The 27,955-nt window shown below is 36.9% G+C and overlaps 2 protein-coding genes across 5 annotated transcripts; one reads left to right on the top strand and one right to left on the bottom strand.

Annotated features, from left to right (window-relative positions):
• The first annotated feature begins 8 nt into the window (after positions 1 to 8).
• Positions 9 to 22,479, top strand: nxpe3 (neurexophilin and PC-esterase domain family, member 3). Of its 4 annotated transcripts, none has more exons than XM_079426869.1 (6): positions 9 to 217; positions 10,274 to 10,433; positions 13,883 to 14,652; positions 14,853 to 14,920; positions 18,245 to 18,445; positions 20,356 to 22,479. In XM_079426869.1, the coding sequence occupies exons 2-6, from the start codon at positions 10,293 to 10,295 to the stop codon at positions 20,919 to 20,921; spliced, it is 1,746 nt and encodes a 581-aa protein (XP_079282995.1). In that variant the 5' UTR covers positions 9 to 217; positions 10,274 to 10,292; the 3' UTR covers positions 20,922 to 22,479. The 4 variants fall into 4 exon arrangements, with proteins under 4 accessions (XP_079282995.1, XP_079282994.1, XP_079282996.1 ...); XM_079426868.1 differs by having other exon boundaries at positions 12 to 217; positions 10,307 to 10,433; XM_079426870.1 differs by lacking the exon at positions 9 to 217 and adding an exon at positions 1,757 to 1,805.
• A 1,554-nt stretch (positions 22,480 to 24,033) lies between these two features.
• Positions 24,034 to 27,925, bottom strand: LOC306875992 (mitochondrial pyruvate carrier 2-like). The gene is made up of 5 exons (XM_079426867.1): positions 27,561 to 27,925; positions 26,027 to 26,067; positions 25,851 to 25,935; positions 25,647 to 25,758; positions 24,034 to 24,641 (listed from the first exon to the last, which is right to left on the bottom strand). Exons 1-5 carry the CDS (start codon positions 27,658 to 27,660, stop codon positions 24,596 to 24,598), a joined length of 384 nt encoding a protein of 127 aa, XP_079282993.1. The 5' UTR covers positions 27,661 to 27,925; the 3' UTR covers positions 24,034 to 24,595.
• Between the last annotated feature and the right edge of the window lie 30 nt (positions 27,926 to 27,955).

Here is a 27,955-nt window from a genome sequence, read left to right as displayed (position 1 = left end):
GAAATGATGATGATGATGATGATGCGTGCTTGAGTGTTTGATAGTTGCAAGCGCAGCTCGACTTGCGGTCTGGTTTTCCTCTAATCTAGTCTGCTTCAAAGATTCGGCTGTTTCGTTATTTTTTAAGACAGGCTGTTGGTTATGATGCTGGTGTCATGACGGATAATAAAGCGGTCGGCAGCAGCAGCACGTCGGGACTGCAGCATCAGTACAGAAGGTGAGTCAATGATCATAAACACACGAGTTACGGTTTCAGTCGTACATGCATCTAAACAGCATCCGATTTGGCCTTACACCAAAATAAAGTTGCCTCGACGTTTAGCGTTTCGGCCACTAAAACATAAATGGGTTGACAGAGATAAAATGGCTATGTTTTCGAAATGCGCTATAATGTATAAGAACACATGATATATTGCAACACATGATGCTAGCAGCTGCACAGCAGATGAAGCAAGACAGACCGTCTACAAAGCAGCCTTATTTGGTTATATAGCTGTGTGTGTATATATATATATATATATATATATATATATATATATATATATATATATATATATATATATATATATATATATATAAATTATGGTGTGTGTTTGTCTCAACAATCCAGTGTTTTCCACAGATTTTGTGAGACTATAGGGGGTGGAATTGTATCTGGATATTAAAGCGTCTCAGATTACATTACTCACTAAGAGTACATATAATATATACTACTTCTATTTAGTGTTATGTGGTGGGACACCTAAGCTTCAGTGTGTTTATCTCTTCTTATAGAACATTAAAGTGAATATGATTGGTGTTGAATTCATGCAAAGGAAATTATGTGAGAAATGTGGCCATAAAATCATCAAACAAGAAATACCTCTTGACAGGATTTAGACAAAATGAATGTTGAGGATATAAATCTGTTATGAATAAAACAATGTTCTAAATGAAATTATATTTGTGATGTAGGCTATTTGCACATCAAATTGAGCAATATTGTTCAAATTTCTTTGTTGTCGTACTTTAGAAGATGGTTCAAAAGTGGGACAGTTCTTTTATTCAATTGATAATGTGCAAAATATTTTGTTTAGCTGAATGTCATGTGATCTTAAACCGAAATCAGAGAACCATTAACATGTAAATATGTGTCTTTAAAATCTCAGGGTGCAAAAAAAATTAAAAATGGGGAATAACATGAATTTGTGAATTTTAATGTGTTTGAAATACAAAAGCCTTCCAAAGACATAGTAATACAATACTCACTGTGATAATTCAAATAAAAAGAATGTTTATCAGCAGTTGAAATGTTGAGAAAACACTTAAAACTTAAATGATTTTTTGTAAATCCAGTGGTCAAATGCTGTGTGGCTTCTCAACCTGACTAGTGACCTGGTCTTTGTGTGAATGTCCACAGAACTGGAAGACTTTCTAAATGTATATTAGGTAAACTATTTCTGAAAGGAAATTAAAAAAAGAAAAGAAAAATAAATAAAGGAGAATCGATAAAATATAAATAATATAGGCTTTTGTGAATAAGTAGGCTAATCGGAAAAAGTAACTGTAGAGTGTGTTCAAGTTCAAACGGGAAATAAAAAAGATTTCTATCTATTATTCACCCAGTAGCCCAAGAAAGTGAGTAAAATTCTGCATAAAAATGTTAAACAATAAAATATAATAAAAAATGCAATAGGATAATGCAGCTGCGCAATGTCGACTTTCGTGATTGGCCAGAATACCTGCTGGTTGTAGCCAATGGGCGTGCTTCTCTATTAGTGCGCGCGAGGCTTCACAGAACCGCTCATCAGAGCCGACCGCTTCAGGTAAATAGATTAACTCAGATGAAGCAAACCTGAACAGATGTGATATCAGAAAATTTGATATAGATAATGCTGTGTTTGTGTATCTGAAATGATCCAGGTTTTTGGATTTAACGTAAATCCATCACCGTTAGGGCTCTTCGGAGTGAAAACTATCATGGCCGCCATATTGAAGAGTCGTAGCAAACCAGATATGAACCGTTTTTTTGGTCCCCTACTACATCCTTCATCCCTTTGAAGCTCTCATGTAGAGTAATACTTTATTATCCGAGTTATTTAGATTTGTAAAATGCCCATTAGCTTAATTTCAGTCCACCGGTTAACATTTGAAACACTGTATACTACATAAAATATAGGACCATTTTAATAATAGAGTCTGGGAATATGTCGTCACAGCGGCAATGCATTCTGGGCAATTAGGTAACGGGAGCTACCACGGAGACTGGATAATATAGTGAATATAGACGTTGATATTATTTAATGTTTCTGTTATTCTACTTAAGATCGCGTTGGAGTGGTTAAGGCTCACTTTCAGGGGCGTAGCCATCATTTCAAAAGTGGGGGGGGGGACGGAATGTCTAGTGTTATACCTGTTTTTTTGTTGTTGTTTTTTTCAGTTAACCCTCGTCTAATTGACAGGTTTTATTTTTAATCATACCTTTTTGCTTAATATGCTTTATGATTATATTATTATATATGATTATAAAATAGAAGGAAAGAAAGATAGAAAAAAGAAAAAGAAAGAAAGAAATACAACAGCTTGTCACTGGGACAGTACCCTTAAAAGCACATCTTTGTACCTTATTTACCTCAAAAAGTTTCATAGTTGTACATTACGGTTCATATTGGTATTCTAAGGTACTAATGTGCACCTTTTTGAGTATAAGCTACAAAGATGTCCTTATAAGGGTACTATTATTTACATATTTCAGATTGTATTTTGTGTGTTGTATGTACAGTATACATGGCACACAGTAATGGATACTTGCACATTCACATACTCCTTTATTCTGTTCTGTTCTATTATACATTAGTCTGATTAGTCTATGTTAAAATAAATATCTTATCATAGACAATGCTGTAAATAATCTTTACCTCTGAAGCCTCACTGAAACTTTCTGCCTCATTCACTCTCAACTCTGAATTCACTTCTGCCTCTGTCTACAGCAAATAAAGCAGTGTTTGAAACATGTACATACAGGGAATAGTGACATACAGAAGAAAATAACACATTAAGTACTGCTGGACAATAACCAATCATTTGTATCCTAAATTATTTTTTAACACTTTAGAATGGGGAACACATTCACTATTAACTATGACTTTTGCCTCAAACTCTTCATTTACTGCTTATTAATAGCTTGTAAGGTAGTCGTTGTAGTTGTTAAGTTTAGGATTATGGGATGCAGAATATGGTCATGAAGAATACAGAATTAATATGTGCTTAAGTACAAATAAACAACCAATATGCAAGCTAATAATTACCTACTGTAGTTAAAAATGATAGCTGAGAAGTTGTTCATCATACTAATGCTATTTTTTTATTTTTCTATATTTGACTAATTATGTGTTTTCTATGATTGGTGCATATATAATCCTACAAACACTTGTGTATTAATAGATTTTATACAATGTAAAAACAGCCAGGTGTTAAAAGCCACTCTTCTCACCTGTCACTGTGTGTCGTCCTGATTCTGTCCTAACAAACCTAGGCTGACTGTTTCTTGTTCATTCTTGACAACACATAAAAACGTCAAATTACTGCAATAATGACAGAGCATCCCTAAATGAAGATCGGTCCTGTATCAGATCAGTGCTTGCATGTTTGACTGAAATACATCATGTATACTATTGGCAGAGTGTCACAATGCTGCAAACGCTGTAAAATCTCAGTTCAACATGATCTTTATTCTTATTTGAAGGGTTCTGATAACATACGTGTTAAAATAAAAGACGTTACAAAAGAGTTACGGAAAAATACACTGAAAATAAATAAGTGCATGTTTGTCCAGGCAGCTTTTTATTTCTCCATATAATGAACATCAAAACTAATTATTCAACAAGAGCAATAGGCAGAGTCACTCAACACCGTGCAACACTATTCGGATCCCACATGACAACTTACACTGCTTGACTTCTTCGTAAAAAAGGACTGAAGAGTTTCTTGCCGCTTTGAACTCATCTCGACCTCTAATGAATGATGGATACAGCGCGGGACCGCGGGCGCGAGCCTGGGCGTGTAGTGACGTGACAAACTGAGTGACTGATTGCCATGGAAACGTAAACGTCATGTATAAATTATCTTGTCTCTTTGAATTTTAAATCATTCTGCATTTATATACATTGCTCCATTAAAACCTCAACATGTCGAGAACACAACTGTCCAATGAAAAAGTGCGGGGGACGAATTAATTTTTTATAAAAAGTGGGGGGGACATGTCCCCCGCGTAATCTACGCCCCTGCTCACTTTACATCATTTGCCATAGCCCTTTGCACAGCCGGTGTGAAAAACGTGCTGTTTTCAGCCTTAGAAAGCTGAAAAAGCAGAGGTATTTCCTGCAGACATTAATAGATGCCATAAGATAGCCCTTATCAGTGTCTGCATGAAATACCTCTGCTTTTGATTAACGCTGTTGATACAGTACGCCTTAATCATTCAACGCGATCTTAAGTTGAATCACATAAACATAAAATAATAGCCTTTAAAATGTCAATATTCACTACTGAACTCGGATGAAAGTTAAACTGAAACTCGGTAACAACTCAAATAAGATATGGCATAATAATTGATCTCTGTAGATTTAATATACAGTGATTTGCATTAAACTGTTCGCCCTCACACTACAAATAAAAGAAAATCATATATGGAAATATGATCTGTGGCAGCTCTTTGATCCCAGGACACTTGTTTGTAAGGATTAAGTTTCATTCATTCATTTATTTGATCGTTTATCATTGTTCGGCATCTCTAATAATAATGAATCTTCAACTTGGTTCATAATTTATTTGCACAGCATCCACAATACACATCGATTCAAAGCAGCTTATAGTAAGTTCTGTTACCTCTATAATGGCTTAATTCTTTACACTGAGCAGATTTACTGGGCAATATTGTGATATAACAATGCTAAACGATCCACTGTTTAAGATAGTCTGTATCAGTACCACTGTAGTGAAGGAGACTGAGTAATGAATATATGCAGCCTCTCAGACAAACCACAGAGCCATTTTTTATTTAAAGAGATTTACTTATTAGTCCGTTTTATTCTAAGAGTTTGTAAGATGGTTTTCAAAAAATATTAATAGTAAGCGGTCGGCTTTTTCCTGTGGTGATTTGCATGTTTACACTGTGTGCTCCTGAGCGCAGAGGTGGGTAGAGTACCCAAAAACTGTACTCAAGTAAAAGTAAAAGGTACTTGTAGAAATATTTACTGTAAAAGTAATAGTCTGAATAGTTACTTGAGTAAGAGTAAAAAAGTATCGGATAAAAAAACTACTCCAGTAGAACTTACTCGCTACTTTGGATCATATACTGAATATAGCCTATTTTTATTTAGATATATAGATATTTAGATAAAATTTATATATATACACACACACACACACACACACACACACAACTGCCGTTCAAAAGATGTTTTTTTATGTAATTTATTTCAGTGATGCAAATGAATTTTTATCAGCCTTTAAGCCAGTCTTTAGTGTGACATAATCCTTCAGAAATCATTCCAATATCTTGATTTATTATCAATGCTGTTTTTTCAGCTTTCTATTCATAAAAGAATTGTGAACAAAATGTCACAGGTTCCAAAAAAGCAGCAAAACCCTGTTGAAAAAACCAGCATATGCTGGTATAGGTATGTTTTGAAGCATGGGATGCTGGTTTGGGCTGGTTTAAACTGGTCTTAAAATGGTTTGACCAGCTTAAGACCAGCACATGACCTGCTAAGGACCAGCATAAACCAGCAAAAGACCAGCATAAACCAGCATCACAGCTTCAAAACATACCAAACTAGCATATGCTGTTTTTTTCAACAACACTGATAATAAATCAATATATTAGAATGATTGCTGAAGGATCATATGACTCTGAAAACTGGAGTAACAGCTGATAAAAATTCTGATTTGCATCACTGAATTAAATTATATTTTAAAGTATATTAAGTATATTAATTGATTATTAATTATGTATTTTGTATGTATATAACCTCTGAAACGGAGAAGAGAGAAATCTCCTCACAAGACCGCTACAGAACATCTGAACATAATGAAATAAATGCATATGACGGATCTTCTTCCGTCTGTTCCGCAAAATGTAAACAAATGTCGCTTTTATTTCTGCAAGCGTAAATATTGTGAAAATATCAACATTTAATTGTGTCCAAGCAAAGGCATTCCTCCTGGAACTAACGCGGGTTTGGCGGGTGTTCATTTCATATTCTGTGACAGCTTATTTAATTAATTAATTCTAGATTGTATTTAATGTATAAGTTACATTTACAAAAAACTGGTAATGTCATAGTGGTTCGTGTACTGTAATCGAATCTATACCTGTGGAACCGACAGCACTTTTCATCTAATGAAGATCTTGAATGAATGAATGAATGAATGATGCATTTATATAGCGCATTTATTGTGTATTGCTGTACACCCAAAGCGCTTTACAATCATGTGGGGGGGGTCTCTCCTCAACCACCACCAGTGTGCAGCATCCACTTGGATGATGCGACGGCAGCCACAGGACAACGGCGCTAGTGCGCTCACCACACACCAGCTACAGGTGGAGAGGAGAGAGAGATAGAGCCAATCAAGTGGATGGGGATTATTAGGAGGTCATGATAGACAAAGGCCAGTAGAGGGAATTTGGCCAGGACACCGGGGTTACACCCCTACTCTTTTACAAGAAGTGCCATGGGATTTTTAATGACTACAGAGAGTCAGGACCTCGGTTTAACGTCTCATCCGAAAGACGGTGCTTTTTACAGTATAGTGTCCCCGTCACTATTTCGGGGCGTTAGGACCCACACAGACTGCAGGGTGAGCACCCCCTGCTGGCCTCACTAACACCTCTTCCAACAGCAACCTAGTTTTCCCAGGAGGTCTCCCATCCAGGTACTGACCAGGCTCAACCCTGCTTAGCTTCAGTGAGCAACCGGTCTTGGGCTGCAGGGTGATATGGCTGTGAATTATTATCTTCATAGCTAGCAAACCATAGCCTTTGCAGATTTGCTTTCAATTGACTGTAGATCCAAAGCCACGTCTTCAACGCTCTTAATGTTCATAAACTTTCTGTGAGAACCTTATCTGAGTGAGAACCGCTTCAGCGTGCGGCAGGGAACTGAACGAATCATTCAAATGGTTTGATCGAGCCTTCGAACAGAATTGACTCAAAAGAATGAATCATTTGCGAACGGACATCGTTCATTGCCCAGAGAAAGGTAGACGGCACGTTTGGAATAAATTGAAGCATTTTTATCTTTATTATTACGTATTGCATTAAGATAAAGTAACGAGAGGAGAGTCGCCCACAGTAACGAAGTATATGTACCGTTTTTTCACTAAAAATGTACTTGAGTAAGAGTAAAATTACCCAATTTTAAATATACTCTTAAAAGTATTAGTTACTCAAAAAATGTACTCAAGTAAATGTAACTCGTTACTACCCACCTCTGCCTGAGCGTTACATAAAACATGGCGGAATCTGACACGGCGTGACGTAGTTTGCCAAGCTCTATAGGTATCTGCAGCAAAGGGCTTAATGAAAATGTCCATTCACTCTTTTGGCAGTAGATACACAGAAATAGAACTGGGTCATTCTGTCAAATCAACCAAATTTCAGAAACTTCCCCAGCTGAAATGTTTGATTTTGTCAATTTTTTTAAAAAGAAAGATTAACATACATATTGCTGAAAGCCAGCATATTAAGTGGTATCAATGTATATTTACTGAGTAGTCCACTGGTTTGTAGAGGGGGGTACAAAATTAAATTTTCACCTGCGATTCAGGGCCAGACTACAGGGGGTAAAAATGATTTTAATTAGGGCCCAAGCCAATAAGGCGCAGGGCCCTATTGTTCCCCTAAGAATTATTATTAGGGCCCAAGCCAGTAAGGCGCAGGGCCCTTATTGTTCCCCTAACTGTCCGTTCACACCGCCGCCGGCGAGCTCCGGCGAGAGCGGCGCGGCGCGTCTTGGACGGTGAGGGCGTCTAGGAGAGTTGAAGTCAGGTCAACTTTATGGTAATGACCTATGACGCGGTTGGGCGGCAACCAATCTGAATGTAGAAGTCCTCTGCTTGTGAGGGTTCCAGAGAACGCAGCCTTGCAAACTTTGGTTCCGACCACATTAGTTCCCAAGCAAAATGGAAGACAGATTAATTATTGCTGTGGCAGGTTTCCCAATAATATTTGACATGTCCCTGTTTGTGTACAGGGACATAAATAAAAAAAAATTATAGGGGACATTTTCCTGCCACAACGTTTGTTTTTTAGCGGGAATGCAATTTATTTGCTCAAAACAACACAATTTTTTTTTTTTTTTTTTTTTAAGAGCAGCTTCCAAACACTTCATAAAAAATTACATAAACAGAACAAGACAGTCTGAGGATATGTGATTCATTTCATGAATTTACAATACACTATGGCGAGAAGAAAATTTTCAAACTTATCAGAGATCTGCTGTCACTCTGTGGGTGACTGTGTGGGTGTCTGACTGTGAGTGAGGATTGAGGGGGTGGGGGAGAGAGAGATAAAACTTTAAATCTTAATAATGTTTCAGTTTTGAATATTAACTAACACTAATAAATACGGTAACACTTTCTATGAAGCCCGTTTTTATAATACATTATAAGGGTATTCTTAAGGCATTATAATGAATGCATAATGGATTATAAAATAACCTTAAGGTCTTATAAAATCTCATGAATAATCATAACAACAATTATAATACATTATAGGGTAACACTTTATAATAACTGCACGCTATGAATCATTAGTCATATTGTCCCAACATCATTAGTCATTAGTAATCAGTTTTTTAATACAGCTATAAATGGCTTGTTCGTGATTTATTAGGCATATCTATTACAAAGGAGATTTAAAGGATCAGTTATGTTCCTAACGTAAAAAATAAATAAACAAAACAGAAATGATATAGAACAGAAATACTTTTTCAAGATGCAAAAAATGAAACTGCACAACTGTACACTTTATTTATTTTTGTTCAATGAAATTATAGAGGTTTATTTATTTATTTATTTTTATCAGATGTCAAGTTGTTTCATTTTTTTGCATCGTTCTGTAACCCTCTGTGTTGTGTTTGTTTAACTTTTCTGTTAGATAAATGAGCCTTTAAATCTGCTTTGTAAATGCTTTATAAGGTATAAATAGTCCTCACTTTAGATGAGCTCACACAAATAGATGGCTGGCAACTGCTAAATGTTTTATAACTACCTGACTTAATCATGAATTACAGCAGGAATATGTGTTAAAGCATTTATTAACACACTGAGCAATTATTATGATGTCTAAATATGATTTATAAATGTACATTTTTAAATAGTTTATTAATCAATTACACTTTCTAAGTGATCTTATGATCCACTGAAAACTCCTAAATAACTGGTTTGTAAATAACATAATAATTTAGAAATGTTAAATTGATCGTTAATAAAGTATGAAAAATACAATTATTAAACATATATATGCTCGAGAACAAATCATTTATAGCTGCCTATAAATACCTTACGACATCTCTTGAGTGCATGAATGTTTATATAAAACTATTTGTATTAGTTGACTTGGGTAGGGTAGGTAGAATGTTCACATACTTGCAAATAATCCTATACTCAGTTTGTCTCTTGAGGAACCATTAAAATAAAGCGTTAGCATACAGTATAGTCGGCAGACACACTACTAATACTCTCATGACTGCTAGATGACATGTAGTTGCAGAGTTACTTATGTTATTTATAATGCATTATGCATTCATTATAAGGCCTTAAGAATACCTTTTATTACGTGTTATAAATACGGGCTTCATAGAAAGTGATACCATAAATACTAGATACTTACTGTTCATGTTAATTAATATAGTTAATGTTAAAAACTGAAACCTTATTGTAAAGTGTTACAAAGTTATAAAGTTTTATATGTTGTTCTGTGTGTGTGTGTGTGTGTGTGTGTGTGTGTGTGTGTTTCACAGAGTTGATGGGTTGGATTAACCCTTTAATTGCCGTATCCCTTAAAACCAAACTGCCAGAGGGTTACTGTAATGTGTGTGCTAGCTGGGCACCGTTTTATCGATGCCACGGGGGTGGCGTATGCACTGACGGCTTGGGCCCGTCATCGCTGCTTGCAGCTATATTTTAATTTGAAATTGTTTAAATGGGAGTCTGGTTTGACATAAAGCCATCATAAATGAATTTGGATACGGATGTATACATGCTATTGTGGTCTGTTCTATTTGATTAGCATGCAATAATGTCCAGCCATGATCCGCTGTAGTGCTGGAGAGGAGGATGACAAGAGAGAGGAAACCATGGAGAAATACCTTCCCAAATATGTCCCATTCTTCACTCTACTGGCTCTGTCAGGACTCTTATTCCTGCTCTGGAATATCACCTCATTGGAAGTGAGTAAAAGTCAAGTCACCTTTATTTTTATAGTGCTTTATACAGTATAGATGGTGTTACAGCAGCTTTACAGTGATAAACAGGAAAATGACAGAGTGAGTTACAGAAACTCATAGGGCTGCATGATAAATCATATTATAATTGTAATCACGATTTCTGTTTCTCTCGATTTATTAAGCAAAATCATATTCAGTATTTGCCCGCTGGTTATTTGTACTGAAAAAAAAAAAAGTTTCATTTTGCATTTGCGTTTGCATCATCTTGCATTGGTAGCAAGTATCCACAAGCTTTCATGGTTGCAGTTTTGCTTAAATCCTCCAATCAGAGTTTTTCTCTTAAATGGACAAATTTTTTTGTGGCCACATTATACAGTACAGCCATGGCCAGTCATGATCCACTAAAGTATTGTTCTAGTTCATGAAAAAAAAAAACAGTAATCCATCTTATTTGCAACGTGGAAATAAGTAGTTCATATTTTTATTATTTGTGCAAGACTTAAACCCAAATGACCATGATTTGGCCATCTGAGACCAATATTGAAAATCCTAAAACATTCCTATAATCTTAGGCTAAAATCTGTAGTCTTTGATCGTTAGTATGACATGTTCACCGACTGCCGATTAATGGCCGTTGCGATCAAATTTTACCTCCGATGAAACTCTGGCAGTGTCAGTAGATTTGGCACACAGTCCTGCAGTGTGACTTCTCCTACAACGAACATTAAACTGTCTTCGTTTTTCAAGACAAGCCATGATTAGAATTAATGTTAGAGATTTCTTCTATCCGCCATAATCTCCGGCGCTCACGGAATTACTATACGTTGCCTTTGCTATATAAACACCGGTTGCACCGCTGTTGTCATGTGGGTGTGTACTCGCGCTTGCACTATTCTTCTTAAATATGCTGGTATTGCTGTCGCTCATATAGGGCTGGGCGATATGACGATATAATCGTATATCTCGTAATGGATGTCTCGTAAGTATCGCGATGTCGATGTCAACAGTCAGGACTTATTAAACAGACGATTATCGACATTATCAGGAAAAAAAATGACAAATGATAAACCTAGTAAGTTGCAAAAAATATTTTACACAGCCCCATAGTCACCGTACAGGTCTTTTTGTATGCAAGAATGAAATAATTTAATAGGAGGGTTGGGAATCGAAAAGCTATTCCAATTTTGGAGATAAGATCAGATGCGTAAGGTCAGGAACGAATTACTTGTTATAAAATTAAATTTCGATTCTGCTTCTCGATTCCTGTATGCGCATTTTTTGTGATTTTCAAAAGATTCAACTGCAAGAAGACGAAATAGAACTCACTTCTGCACTCGCACGCTGTTTTCTCTCACGCGCACACACACACACACACACACACACACGCACACCTCTTATATAGCCTACGCGAACACTGGACTGAGCTCTCTTTCTCGCATTCTTACACGTTCGAATGGACAAATACACACAAAATTATATCCAAATATCCCATAAATATAATCGGTTATGTCTTAAGTGAACGTAAAGAGGGTGTATTGGATCCGTGCATTGACAGCAGTCGCTGCCGCCAGTCATTAATGTTGATCAAAGAACAAAAGAAAAGAAAATCCCTCACTGATCTTGACTGAATCACTTTTGTAACCTCAGTTTATATTTTATTTTCCTGTTGTTCGGCGCTGACTACTGTAAAGGCAATGTGCATCTGTGTATGCGATTATTTTGGAGATGTGTTCCAGTATAATTGATCCTTTATTTAGGGTAAGGCCATTCTATTTTGATCTCCAGTTTAATCAAAGTTAAACAGAAAACAGTGGCACTGCATGTGTTTCTGAATATTTATTGTATAATGATGAAAATCCACACACATGACAGTTATAATTAAAATACGCAAATTCCTTCACAGCCTATTCATACAGCACAGTGCCCTATTTTTACAGATTTTTTTTAAACGGTGTATACAGTATAATTATGTTTAATTAAGCTGAGATATAGCACTATAAATTCTTAATTCATTTGCAACAAAACTATAAAGTTTTGTTGCAAACGGATGAAGACATTATAGGCTACTCAGCTCGCCCCTCAACATGCACGCGTTCGGAGATTCGGCAGCCCAACATTGAATATTATATTTTGGGCATTGTATTTTGATTAATAAAATAAAAATAATATAAACTAAAATACAAAACTAAAATTTAAAATTGTTCTAAATAAATCAGTTATTTTTATTTTGCCAAAAGAGACCTCTGAACAAGGCTACCAGAAAAAAAAAAAAACAATGTTTTTGCTCAGAATTCTTTTTAATCTCTGCATGACTTTAGTCATACATGATAAATATCAAATAACTTATAGCTACAAGTTTAAAAACAGCGCTACAATTATTATAATCAAGGAAATTAAACTTACCATCGTGAAATTTGTCTAATGCCAAAAGGAAAGAGTACCATCGGAAAACAGGCATATTTATTCAAGACATTACTATGACACCAACATGCATTTATCATTCTTACAATCGCCGCCAGAATGTCCAACTTCACCATGATGAACTTAAAATTGGGTTCTATCATTTTTCCTCAACAGTTCTTCTCACAAAACGAAATTAATTTCAAACACAAATTTGATAAGAACAAAGTGGAAATTATTAGCAACACCAACATAAAGCTAATGTTTTCTGTTAGTTTAAGCACAAACTAAGAAAAGTAATACCAAACTTTAACGTGGCAATAATTAAGACCAAACTGAATATGGTGCATGTCGGCAATGTTTTCTTAGCGGGGGCGGGGCTTAGGCAGACTATATTATCGGATATCGCAATATTTTTTTAAGGCGATTATCGATAAGATATTTTTGACATATCGCCCAGCCCTACGCTCATATACTTTTCATGATAGCCAACATTTCAGCCCCGCGTGCAATGACGCTCGCAGTCACTGAACGTTTATAGGTTGATAATGTAAAAATCAGTTTTTAACACGTCTTGACTGTCGACACAGTGTGACATGACAATCCTAAAGGACTTTTAAAAAATCACAGTGTGTGCAGTCTGTTACTTTTCATTTTTATGATAGCTAACTACCTTGAAGAAGATAATACTACAGTGAAGTGGTTTGTGGTCAGAAAACAACAGGTTGTAGGCAACATAATTTGTTTGTTTGTGGATGTAAATATAGAATGATTTTCTAATTATTAGATTTAGCACACAGCAGCTCATTCACCTATTGTCATGTTACAATTTTGCTTGTGAAAAAGCATATGAGGTTCTTACTGTAAGATGGTTACTTTTAAAGTCAGGGTACAAAGCATGTTTTGTAATATTTCATGATCATGCACTTATTTTTGAAGGTTATTGTAATAAGCCAACAGAGATTAATCTTGCCCTCTGAACTCTGGAAACCTTCTCAAGCTTCTCTGTAATGAAATTTCACATTAAAGCTTCTATGTTTTGTCTTCCGCAGAGCTGGAACTGTCAGACAGTTTCTACCTTCTATCAGCTTCAGAACAGCATCCAGTCAGTCTTAAAGACCTCTGAATTTATTCTACCGGTAGAGTTTAACTACTCCTTCTGTGCCCACCTCGGCCAGGAGCCCACTGCAGAGGAAGGCAGGGAGGAGAGCTATCTTCTCAAATCCATCTCCTGGCCAGAGCCGTTGGTCCTGGGACTGCCGTTACGTCAAAGTAGCGATCCTGCACAGAGCTATTATACGATCCAAGACCCTGGAGATCTGCAGGTGGGTGGGCAACTGGTAGTGAAGGTGCAGATGCACAACTTTTTGGGTCAGGCCAAAAAACACGGAGGAGACTTTCTAGTTGCGCGACTTCACACGCCAGAACTGGCAGCAGGTGTGTCTGGTCAGGTACATGACCACAACAATGGAAACTACGCAGTATATTTCCCGCTGCTTTGGGCAGGTGTTGCCCAGGTGGAACTGACAATGATTCACCCCAGTGAAGCTGTGATGGTCCTCAGGCGATTGAGAGAGGAACAATCAGACCGAGTGTTCTTCAAGAGCCTCTTCCGTTCAGGGTACCTCTCTGAGACCACTCTGTGTAATTTGTGTTTGCCAAACAAACAGCAGCCGCTTTGCAACTACACAGACCCCCAGACCGGAGAACCCTGGTTCTGTTATAAACCCAAGATGTTGGACTGTGATACACGGATTAACCACTCAAAAGGGGGGTATAAGAAACACCTTCTCACTGTTTATGAGTCACACTTCTTCCAAAGGTTAGTGAGATGTTAAACCTATTTCTACATTTAGAGTAGTGGTTGAGCCACTTATTTATTTCTGTTGGCTGATGCCAACATCTACTGTGCATAGAATGCAGATTATATATATTATAAATATTTCAGTTTAATGATGAACATACACTTCTTTTTTTTTCTACTTTCTTCATGAATGACACTTTAATTTTGTTTTGTTCTAGTGGAGTAAATATCAAAATTCCAATACACTCTGCAGGGGTGGGCAATGTGACTGTTCAACCTGCTAAAGGTATTGTGGCACATGTAATATTATATTTACACTGCCGTTCAAAAGTTTGGGGTTGGTAAATATATATATATATATATATATATATATATATATATATATATATATATATATATATTTATATTTATTATTATTATTATTATTTTTATTTTTATTTTTTTTGGTTATAAGTTTTTGAAGGAAATCTCTCACCAAAGCTGCATTGTTTTGATCAAAAACACAGTTCAGTTTAAAGGTGGGGTAAGCGATTTCTGGAAGCCAATGTTGATATTTGAAATCACCAAAACAAACACGCCCCTACCCCAAAAGGGTCTTGCCCCTATTTTGATAGCTCCGCCCCACACATACATAGCCTACGCAACCCAGGTAACGATTAGTTCTGTGAAACAAAGTAAAACCAATGATACACCATGTCTACAACAGACAAAACACTATAGAAGTCATTCTAATCAGTGATGCGGTCTACACTGGATGCTGCGCAGTTCGACGCAACAAATCCCTGACAGAAAACTGCTGCCGCGTTCTATTTATGACATGCTGACACAAATTTCAAATGATTTTCAACAGTCGCTTTATTGTGTCCAGTGTAGCCAGACTTTAGCTGTTACGGCACGTCCGGTGTAGACACGGAGTTACTCGCCTATCGAGAAGAACCAAAGCAACCTCGGCGTCCGATCGCAGGCCTTGCACTCCTTGAGTTATCTCCAGCACTGGAAAGCTGATCCGATATTTACACGGGTCCTACTTGTCTTATTGTTCCACAGACGTTTTCCTCTATTGTTTTTTTTATCTGCCATCTCTATCTTTCTGTCGCTCGGCTGTTCACTGAACGCTCTCTCCTCCACATAATGAGTAGACACTCCCCTTACTGCTGATTACAAGTTTGTTTTGGTACTCGGCCCCGACTCAGTTTCCTAAAGCATTTTTGAAAAATGACATACCCCACCTTTAAAATACTCTGGCAATAAAACATAAAGATTGATTTGTTGTTGGTTCTTAACAATTGTCTTTGGTTGTATATGGGTTTTCGGCTTTGCAGTAAATTATAGCGGAGTCTGCGGTTAACCTCCCAAGGTACCATCAGCATGACATTAAAGGTGGAGTAAGCGATTTCTGGAAGCCAGTGTTGATATTTGAAATCACCAAAACAAACACACCCCTACCCCAAAAGGGTCTAGCCCCTATTTTGATAGCTCTGCCCCACACATACGTAATTACGCAACCCAGGCAATGATTAGTTCTGTGAAACAAAGCAAAATGATGGGTTTAAAGAGAATAAAAAATATCAGTCCTGTCTGTTGTTTATTAATTCAAGCGGTGACGTTCTACAATGTTGTCTGTTGACACTGTTGACACTAATCATGTCACTGGAATTCCAGTGATCACTGTACCAACGTGCAGTGAGTTAGGGAACTTACCAGTGACCGAATTCGTGTACACGATCTACTGATTCACGAGCTCGGGAGCTGATTGAGACGCACCCTGTGTCTACACTGGATGCTGCGAGGCGCGAAAAATCTCCGACAGAAAACTGCTGGCACGTTCTATTTATGACGTGCTGACACAAATTGCAGGCCTTCCGCTCCTCGAGTTCTCTCTAGCACTGGAAAGCTGATCCGATATTTATACAGGTCCTACTTCTCACCTTATTGTTCCACAGACGTTTTCCACTTATGTTTTGTATCCGCCATCTCTATCTTTCTGTTGCTCGGCTGTTCACTGAACGCTCTCTCCATCATATCATGAGTATACACGGCCCTTACTGCTGATTGGCTACAAGTTTGTTTTGGTACTTGGCCCTGACTCTAAAGCGTTTTCAAAAAATTACATACCCCACCTTTAATACAATAACTGTGACTGTACACATTACACAATAAGTCAGCTATTGATTTGAAAATTATTTATGAGGATGATGCAGTTAATAGAGACAATGACTTATGTTTGAGGACTGCTTGCATGGCTTGTCACGATACAGTGATCTGAAATGGAGAGAGAGAAACCTTGTACAGCAAGTGCACAGAATATACAATATGTGGAAGAAATAATACTGATGTCAAAAGAAGGGGGGTTGAAGGTTTGTTTGTGAACTTGGCTAAACTGAGGAGGTATTAATAGTGCTACGTATACTCCATATATCTGGCTCAGTTGGGAATCACATTGTTTGGAAAAGGTGGAACAGCTGATAAAGAACTGATAGCAGAGATATGTCGGAACTAACACTTGCAATTGATTGTAAGTTCTTTATTTTGCGATAACCAGCTGGCTGTACATTATCATACTTATTACACGGCGCTTGCCTCAAAAGTAGTCTAAATAATTAGACACGAAACACTGATCAGCGACAGCAGAGCGATACATGGTCAAGATCACTCCTAGTACCTGGATGAGCCTGTGTTATTAGTTTTACCGGTTGTAATCGGGGAATAACACACCTCGGAATGTTGTGATTGACCAACCAGAATCAAGTATTTCAGAGAGCGGTGTTATAATGTGCAATATTATTACAATTTAAAATGTTTTCTATTGTAGTATATTTTTAAACGTACCTTAATCCTATAATGGCAAAGCTGAATTTTCATCAGCCATTGCTCCAGTCTTCAGTGTCACATGATCTTTCAGAAATCATTCTAATATGCTGATTTGGTGCATTGCATCATAATCAGTGTTGAAAATGCTGTGCTGCTTAATATTTTTGTGGAACCCATGATGCACTTTTGTTGCAATTTAAATGTGTTCCAAAAATGGAAAATTCTGTCATTAATTACTCACCCTCATGTCGTTCCAAAACTGTAAGACCTTTGTTCATCTTCTAAACAAATTAAGGTATTTATAAAATCCAAGAGCTTTCTGACCCTGTATAGACGGCTATAAAATTAAAAAACAACAAAAATTGTTATTTTTGTTTTCTTTGCGCACAAAACATTCTAATAGCTTCAAAAAATTGCAGTTGAACCACTGATGTCACATGGACTATTTTAACGATGTCCTTACTACCTTTCTGGACCTTGAACATGGTAGTTGTGTATTGCTGTCTATGTAGGGTAAGGAAGCTCTCGGATCTCATCAAAAGTATCATAATTTGTGTTCTGAAGATGAATGAAGGTCTTACAGGTTTGGAAACACACAAGGGTGACTGACAGAATTTTCGTGTTTTTTTGGGTAAAAAACAAAACACAAACTTACTGACCCCAAACTTTTAAAGGTGTATCATTTTAAATATACAAGAACAGTATTGGCAGGTTTAAATTCTAAGTTCTTATCAGCATTTTTTCTTTCTTTCTCTCATCATCATTTTCATTCTTTCTTCTGTTTCCTCTTTCCTTCCAGTACAAACCAAAGGCATGCACCTTGAATTCACTCCTTCCGGGTACTACTACCAGGGATCATGGAGGCCTTTGAGTGGTATTGTCATGCGTCAGTTTAATGGCTCTTCAGTCATAACACAGTGTCTTCGAGGGAAAATGGTGTACATGTATGGAGACTCCACTGTGCGACAATGGTACGAGTATCTCATTGCCCTTGTTCCAGGTCAGTACTATTTTTGAAACTCTCTTTAAAGGTGCTGAATTGATTTGTAGTCTTTATTGATTTGTGGCTTTGACCACATCTCCAATATTGTTTTCAGAAAATATAGTGTATAGTATAGTCATATTGAATAGATTTCATAAAAAGTACAATGTAAATGTGGCCTGAGACAACTGAAGTACAGATACAGTCAGGTCCATAAATATTGGGACATCGACACAATTCTAACATTTTTGGCTCTATACGCCACCACAATGGATTTCAAATGAAACGAACAAGATGTGCTTTTACTGCAGACTGTCAGCTTTAATTTGAGGGTATTTACATTCAAATCAGGTGAACGATGTAGGAATTGCAACAGTTTGCATATGTGCCTCCCACTTGTTAAGGGACCAAAAGTAATGGGACAATTGGCTTCTCAGCTGTTCCATGGCCAGGTGTGTGTTATTCCCTCATTATCCCAATTACAATGAGCAGATAAAAGGTCCAGAGTTCATTTCAAGTGTGCTATTTGCATTTGGAATCTGTTGCTGTCAACTGTCAAGATGAGATCCAAAGAGCTGTCACTATCAGTGAAGCAAGCCATCATTAGGCTGAAAAAACAAAACAAACCCATCAGAGAGATAGCAAAAACATTAGGCGTGGCCAAAACAACAGTTTGGAACATTCTTAAATAGAAGAAACGCACCGGTGAGCTCAGCAACACCAAAAGACCCGGAAGACCACGGAAAACAACTGTGGTGGATGACCGAAGAATTCTTTCCCTGGTGAAGAAAACACCCTTCACAACAGTTGGCCAGATCAAGAACACTCTCCAGGAGGTAGGTGTATGTGTGTCAATGTAAACCATTGGTGAGCCTCAAAAACAGGAAGGCCAGATTAGAATTTGCCAAACGACATCTAAAAAGCCTTCACAGTTCTGGAACAACATCCTATGGACAGATGAGACCAAGATCAACTTGTACCAGAGTGATGGGAAGAGAAGAGTATGGAGAAGGAAAGGAACCGCTCATGATCCTAAGCATACCACCTCATCAGTGAAGCATGGTGGTGGTAGTGTCATGGTGTGGGCATGTATGGCTGCCAGTGGAACTGGTTCTCTTGTATTTATTGATGATGTGACTGCTGACAAAAGCAGCAGGATGAATTCTGAAGTGTTTCGGGCAATATTATCTGCTCATATTCAGCCAAATGCTTCAGAACTCACTGGACTGCGCTTCACAGTGCAGATGGACAATGACCCAAAGCATACTGCAAAAGCAACCAAAGAGTTTTTGAAGGGAAAGAAGTGGACTGTTATGCAATGGCCAAGTCAATCACCTGACCTGAATCCAAATGAGCATGCATTTCACTTGCTGAAGACAAAACTGAAGGGAAAATGCCCCAAGAACAAGCAGGAACTGAAGACGGTTGCAGTAGAGGCCTGGCAGAGCATCACCAGGGATGAAACCCAGCGTCTGGTGATGTCTCTATGCGTTCCAGACTTCAGGCTGTAATTGACTGCAAAGGATTTGCAACCAAGTATTAAAAAGTGAAAGTTTGATTTATGATTATTATTCTGTCCCATTACTTTTGGTCCCTTAACAAGTGGGAGGCACATATGCAAACTGTTGTAATTCCTACACCGTTCACCTGATTTGGATGTAAATACCCTCAAATTAAAGCTGACAGTCTGCAGTTAAAGCACATCTTGTTCGTTTCATTTGAAATCCATTGTGGTGGTGTATAGAGCCAAAAATGTTAGAATTGTGTCAATGTCCCAATATTTATGGACCTGACTGTATTTGTTTGAAGTCTAGGGTGAGTTTTTCATATATCTTCATGCCAAGTAAGTATTTTACACATTTTCTTCCTGAGTGGGCATGAATCTATTGTCTTTTCTACAACTTGCCCTTTGTTTTATCTCACAATAGAGTTTAAGGAATTCAACTTTCATAGCCCAAAGAATGTTGGCCCGTACATGGCAGTGGACAGCAATCACAACATATTATTGAGATACCGCTGCCATGGGCCACCAATCCGCTTCACGTCCGTATCCTCAGCTGAGATGCACTACATCTCAAATGAGTTGGATGGCTTACGAGGGGGCTCGGACACGGTGGTCGTGATCAGCATCTGGTCGCATTTCAGCACTTTCCCAGTGCAAGTGTACATACGGCGCCTGCGCCACATCCGCAGGGCGGTGATCCGACTTCTGAACCGAGAACCGGCAACTTTAGTGCTGATGCGCACAGCCAACCTCCAGAAACTGGACCCCGAGTCCAGCTTGTTCAACAGCGACTGGTTCTCCCAACAGCTTGACGCAGTGCTCCGAGCCATGTTTAAAGGTCTTAATGTCCAGCTGGTGGACGCCTGGGAGATGACACTCGCCCACCATCACCCTCATCAGCTACACCCTCCACCTGACATTATATCAAACATGGTTAACTTCATCCTATCACACATCTGTCCAGTGAGGAGAAAGAGAAGGCGGGGCTAAACTTCTCAAGCAGTATCTTAAGGAACTGATGAGACCTAGCGCTAATCTTCCATACCTCTGTCTTTGGGACCAACTCTTTTGCTATCTATTCAGCTAGTATTTGCTATCTGTTTGGCTTGGAAATGTTTAAAATGATTTTGATGGCAATATTAAAATGCAAAAGCAGCATGACAGTTAATGTAGCCCTTTATACTTTAATGGCAATATCCTGAGGTATGCAGAATCTTTTTTTTTTTTTTTTCCAGAACAAGTTGAACATTTTCCTAAAGAGAATAGATAATTCCCCCGTAAAACATTTATATTAATGGAGCACTTATCATTATTGATTTTACATTGGACTCTGGCAGACCTCTTAATCTTGAATGAAAATCAGATTTCAGTAATGCGCTTTTTTCCCAAGTGCAGTGGCAACAAATGGATGAGGTTCTGTTAATTATTTATAAAATGATTCTCAAATCATTTCAGCATATTTACGTAGTCAACAGGCGAAAACTAATCAAACATATTTGCTCGTACTCCAGTCAGGGATTTGAGTAGGGATAGTTTATTAAAAAATTAAAATCCAGTCATCAATTACTCACCCTAACTCCTAACTTTGTTCCAAACCTGTATGACTTCCTTTTAATCTGCAAAAAAAAAAAAAAATCATCTTGTGTGTTCCACAGGAGAAAGAAAGTCCTATTGGGTTGGAATGACATGAGGGGAAGTAAATGATGACAGCATTTTCAGTTTTGGATAAACTATTGCTTTAGGGAAAAAATGAAGCCATCGACTGTCTATGGACGGTCATCGGCTGCAACTGCATAAAAAAGGAAAGATTAAATTATTTATGTATAAAACAGTTTGTAAAATAAAAATAGAGAATTACATAAGAATAATTACTATTACAGAAGATATATGAGAGTATTATGAACTATGAGTGTAAGCACAACTGTTTCTGTGCCTTGGTAAACAGGGATTGTTTTAGCTGGGTATTATCTGTATCTGTTCAGCTGATACTTAGGCCAAATGTGGTCACGTGACAAAAACTATAAAGAGCACACAGGTTGCAGTCTTTGGTATATAAGGGGCACAAGTGTCATCCAGAGATATAAAGTATACTTCGTCACTACTTATTTAAATATACGTTTGACCATTTTGTTACAGTATGATTTTTGATGTGTGTTCATTTTGTCCTTTATGCCCTTCATTAGTTTGAATATAATTTCTCCTATTCTGCATTTACCTCTGAAAGATCTGAATATGTATACATTAGTTATACCATATGTTCTCTGTTCTATTTTATGTGTCCAAAAGCAACGTAAAAGACATTTACACTCCAAAAATGGTTATTCAGATATTGAGTTTTTTTTTACGATCAGTTCATGTGCCTTATTTAACACTACCTGTTTTTTTTTTTTTTGATTCATTTGTTCTATTCCATTTTTATGTGGTTTACAGCTATGAAATTGGGTCTCTGTACTAGAATTTCTACTGCATTTTCTCTCTTTTGCGCAATGAAAATTCTTCATCCGTCCAGTGTTCATGAATCGCCAAAATAAATGAATTGTTAAGCATCCATTGTGCTCTTCTCTAAACATCTTTTGAATGATCTCTGGCACTGCAGATTGGTATATTATTTTTTGATACAGTAAGATCCACTCAGACCAGAAAATGTAATATTTGAAATGATCATTATTGTAGAAGGAATAAGATTTTTTTTTATAAGCAAATCAGTTTTGTAATAAATGAGAATAACAGAGATAAAAACTGAGTGTTCGTGATCACATGGATACAATATCAAATTACAATAATAAAAAGTCATAAAAGATTAATTTTAAAAAGGGGCAAAAGTTACTGATTATTTTTGGAGTAGGACTACTGGACAAAGGTAAGAATAATGTGAATTTGAAAATATTAATTATAAAAAAAATGTAAATATATAAAACTACTCAATACCAATAATTTTTTTTTTTTTTTTTTTTTTACTTTTGATAGGTGACATTTGCAGGTGTTATAAAGCTGTATGAAGGACGAGTTAGCCTTGTGTGCCAACTAAGGGACTCGCTACAAGGATGGACTTAAACTATCAAGTTTTTTTACATGCATAACTTTGCTGAAAATATAATATCAACGTGCCCTGAGCATCAGAAATTTGGCATGCTTCTTCAAACTATCTTGCTATGCATGTGTTCTACGTTTTGTTAAGATTGGACATTGCATTCACAAGATTAGTCATTATGGGTCTCACTCAAAAATATATCGGCCTGCATCTCCACATGGCGCCAATCCAGACATCACTGTCTTTTGTTTACATGATGAGTAATGTATAATTATTTTATTACAGTCCTGTAGCGGCTACTGATTATTTATGTTTACCACAGGCATTCAAACTAGTGACAATATAGTCAATCATTTTTCAACCAATGTTATACGTGTAAACAACCTGTAGGCGAAGAAGCTTAGTTTCACCTTGTGGATGAAGCACTTTTCAGGGCCAAAATGGTTCCCAGAAATCTGTTGTATGTGGATCACACCATCTGCATTTCCATTCACATCTCATTCTACTGAATGCAGTTTCTTGTAGAAGCACAAGGGGCCAGCAGTGTACTGTCACAAAAACATACAGTGGACTAAGCGGGAAGGTGGTATTCTACTGCTTGGTATATAGTATTTTAGTTTACAAATAATATTTGAAACATACTACAACAGTAAAAAATTGTGTTACATTGTTGTCAAATGTGACCTCACAATATAATACAAGAGTGATTTTTAGTTATCATTTAAAAATGCTTTTATAATAATTTTATCTGTCTGATGAGTCAATAATAATGGTGTTAAAAATCACAGCTGATAACCACCTCATAAGTCTCACTTGAAACAGGTCAAGATGTGTGCATTGCATTGTGGGATACATATGCTCGGGTTGTACAATGCACATTCTGGTGCAGTGTACAAAAAATGCATACTATGAGTAGAATAAACAGTAGAAACTGAGTAATGTGGTAGTATGATACTCCTTAATTGTTTCAAATAATAAGTACTTTAAAGTATGTAATTTATGTATAATGCTGGATAAAGGTGATTAATGCATAGATGAACAGTACACTTGATTATAAGGACAAGACGCTTTTAGTAAATTTGATTTTAATATTTATTTTGATGGTAATCAAATTTCCTATATTACAGTACAGTTCAGTGCGTATTTTGTATGGGTTTTGACTAAAACAATTTCATGTTATGGATATGTAAAAAAAAAGAAAAATGTATTACAGTTGTTTAATAAATATTTCCTAAGAAATACATATAATGAAAGAGACATTCTGATAACAGTATGACAGAAGCTGAGTGAAGAAATTCACTAATTAAGGTAAGAATTATGATGGTAACAAGTATATTGGATGGAAAACACCTTTATCAAGATGCATTTGAAACAAGCCTTTTAAAGAATGTACATTCTTACTAATATGAATATGTAACATTTTGTGCGTTATTAACAATCGTCTTATTTTTTGCTATAGGTACAAGTGGCACGAGACAATGACCTGAACTCTAAAAGAATCAGATGATCTCTGTTCATGAAGAAAGTGTGTGGAGGCTCTACTGGATGACTGAAGATGGAGGGGAAGTTTCTGGAGTACCAGTCGAGGAGAGTCCCTTTCGGTCCCCTGGATGCACCTTACACAGTACTGGTATCAAGCCTGAGCTTCTTTCTCCTTTGCCTTCTGTTCCCGGTTATACCTGTAGGGAATAAAGAGCTCATATATTGAACATCCCCCAACTTGGTCACACACCTAAATTACACAATACGCTGGAAGACCCGGTCTGCTTTATTGCTACCAGTCTTGTTAAAGTGTAGATAAGCAAAAAGTAAGCCGAGTACACAGCAGATAAAATGTGAAAAAGGTTGATCTTTAATGGCACAACAGCAATAAAGCATACCATTTTATTTAGAGAGAGGGTGGAAAATGGTCATGAGAAATAAATTGAGTGCTTTGGATGAAAAAAAAAACTTAATAATAAACAAAAATAAGTACATTTGAAGAGGGAAAACTTAATTAGACTATGCAGCTGTTACCTTTAATAAACTCTTATTATATACATCTACATAGCTGTCACCCCTGTGTCCTAGTTGGCATGAAATTGAAGTTATGTTCCTCTTTTCTACCTTATTGTGATGTATATTCAATCGAAACGGCTTCTTGAATGAGGAAAAAAATGAATATAGGCCAGGTTTTAATTTGGTCCTGCAGGAATTGATTGGATCATTGTTCTTTGCTATTGCTGCGATTTCATTTGAGTGACAGATTGCTGGAGGGCAGATGTTATTGTCGCCCACCCTCGCAACAGTGAACACATCATCAGAGAAGAGAAGAGGCATCGGTGCAAGAGGGAGGAAAGGTTATTTTGATTGAATATTCGAGGACATGTGACTTTAAAAAAAATAATAATTATGTGCACAGATATCATTTATAATAAGTTAAAAATTGTTGACTTTAAGTTTCACTTTTGGTCACAGCCACTGACGGATCCAGAAATGAATCACATGCAACTGTTGTGAATGACGTGATATCAGATGGCTTTTACGCAAGACTTGATGCACTTCACTGCCAGACTGTTTGCGTCAGCTCAAGGTTTGTTTGTAAAGTGGGCAAAAGTCTAAAATCAAGAACATTCACCTTTTACCTGTTTCCCCATTTACGTGTTTTTATAGCATGTATTGAGTAGGTTAATGAGAGTACTCACTTCCATATTCTGTAGAGCTGTGATCCTCCTGCACCTCCAACAAAGAAGTTTACAGCAAAGAGATTCCAGTTCTTCGGTATAATAACCAAGGAATACCTGGACCAAATAAGACCTGAAAAACAGAGAGTGAGGGAGATTGGGATCTTTGAATTGTTCAGGGTTTTTTTTTTTAAAGAATTGGTTACTGTGTGAGATATACAGTACCTGTGGCTGTCAACACAGCAGATTGGGAGGTACTGAGTTTGTCTGCTGGACGTGTCATGTCTGCTAAGCCAGCTAAGACCAGACCCTGTGTGAAATCAGAAATGAAACAATTATATCTATATCTATCTATCTATTATTCCAAAGAACATCCAGATTCTGTGTGATATTAATCTTACCCATTTAAACATTGGTGCCCAGAAGAAAACAGTCTTTGGACCTAAGCAAAAAGCAAATCCATTCAGTTAAACTCATGTTTCACAGGTCAAATGTTCACAGAGAATGTGTGTAATTGTGACAGCAATCAAGTGTTTCAACACAAAACAGTAAAAAAAAAAAATAGTACTGACACAGAAGAGAATTTTAGGTGATTTTTAGACTAAATACTTGTTCTTGCCAGTACACTTTGTGGTTGTGTTTTCATAACAAATATGTATAATATCTTTCTAAAATATGAAGGTAAATGTAAATTCTTTTTTACAGCACTGAAGTATACAGACATGAACCTGCATGTCTGTGAGCTGATGGCTCTGTGTTGTGAATATGTTCATGATTTTCAATAACAAATCCAATGTACAATGGCTGATGGTACAAATGTTTAACCAATTATGGATTATTATCTTTAAACAATGTTTAAATATTCAATAAGATTAATTTCACTGATCAGCTTGCACTGATTCAGCTTTTATAGTTCCAGCCATCAGTGATCTACATAATACAACAGGTTTGTTTTAGAACATCTAAAAAAAAATCTGCATTAAAAGATACCCATTTTAATATCATTGAATAAAATATCAGTCATCTCTAGAGCTTAATATGTTTCCTGTCAGTCAACCTCTGCTTATCAACACACATGCAATTTGATCTCGACTTATTCTACCACCAATGACTAGAACTAGGCTATTAACACTTTAACTCCCTTTAGACAACTCATGTGAGATTATTAGAACAGAAAACATTTTCAGTTATTCAGTAACAGAAAATATTACAGAGATCGATTTCTATTTCTCAAGGGCACTTTCCACGAATACAGTACACTTTGGTGACCTTTTTTGTTTGTTTTACTTTCTCTTTCATTACATGTACAATTAAAATCTTTTACAATGGGACATTTACAATGGAGTGTTTAAAATCCTAAATATATAATACTAACACTTAGTAATACTAGTTGGAAAACTACAATAACAAAAGTCAAGGCATTAGTCGCGTCTCAAAATTTGAACATACACAAAAAATTAGTTTAAGCATTTAATTAAACAAGTGTAGGCACATCCTTTCACTGACCAATTGGTCAAATTGAAAAACCAGTGTTAATTCTCACTTGTGATATGTGTAAATACGTTTAAAAAAAAAGAATATCAAAATCACTGAAAGAGCCAAAAACACAAAAGCACAGTGTAGACCAGTGTCAACAATACACCAATAAAAAAGTAAATACAAATAATAATAATCATAAAATTCTACATTTTATACAGTGGCTATAATTCAATACCATATAGTTACACGTCAAGCACCTTCATAAAACCTTTTCTATATCTAAAACCACAATTCCAAGCACTGGAGTCACTCCAGTTAATTACCGTCAGACATAAACGCCTGCTCAGGTAGCAGTCTCTGCGGCACAGTCACTTCAGGTTAAGCTGCCACCTCAAGAGGTTAACAGGATCAGTATCAGTGGCAAATAATCTGTCACGCTAACAGCATTTGAGTTACCTGCAGGGTGGTTATAAACAGGTCTCAGTTTAGCCGGCAGCATATGCTCGATCCTGCCGAGGATTCTGTGGTAAGAAGCTCTCAGCCCCACCATAGCCATGATGACTGCTAAACAAGCTAAATGCTACCACTGCTAGCACGAAAATACCGCTGAGGCCGTGCAAAGCACTCTACTGCTATTGACCCGTGATGTTACCAAAAGGCAAGAGCCCGTGGTCAGGAAAACAAGACCTTTGGACGAGCATAAAGTACTAAGTCTACGATATTGTCCTACTTTCGACCTTGCTAATGCAGTTTGCTGCTCTGTTGTCTTGTGAGGTGTCAGTGGGGACGCGTCGCAAAGCTAATTGCGTCATGACGTAGATGAGCCGCTGAGGTAAAGGATTGGTTAATGT

Source organism: Barbus barbus (assembly GCF_936440315.1).
Source record: "Barbus barbus genome assembly, chromosome: 10".
In the NCBI taxonomy this organism is placed as follows: domain Eukaryota; kingdom Metazoa; phylum Chordata; class Actinopteri; order Cypriniformes; family Cyprinidae; genus Barbus; species Barbus barbus.
The sequence above is the reverse complement of the archived record's forward strand: the minus strand, read 5'-3'. Positions and strand labels throughout refer to the sequence as shown.

Bases quoted from the DNA above. Each gene is read 5' to 3' on its own strand.
- LOC306875992 (XM_079426867.1), bottom strand. From the start codon at position 27,660: ATGGCTATGGTGGGGCTGAGAGCTTCTTACCACAGAATCCTCGGCAGG. The intron at 26,068-27,560 runs GTAACTCAAATG...CTTTTTGCTTAG, and splicing joins TGTTTATAACCACCCTGCAG to GTCCAAAGACTGTTTTCTTC. The intron at 24,642-25,646 runs GTGAGTACTCTC...TATTCCCTACAG, and splicing joins CAGCTCTACAGAATATGGAA to GTATAACCGGGAACAGAAGG.
- nxpe3 (XM_079426868.1), top strand. From the start codon at position 156: ATGACGGATAATAAAGCGGTCGGCAGCAGCAGCACGTCGGGACTGCAG. The intron at 218-10,306 runs GTGAGTCAATGA...GATCCGCTGTAG, and splicing joins CTGCAGCATCAGTACAGAAG to TGCTGGAGAGGAGGATGACA. The intron at 14,653-14,852 runs GTTAGTGAGATG...GTTTTGTTCTAG, and splicing joins GAGTCACACTTCTTCCAAAG to TGGAGTAAATATCAAAATTC.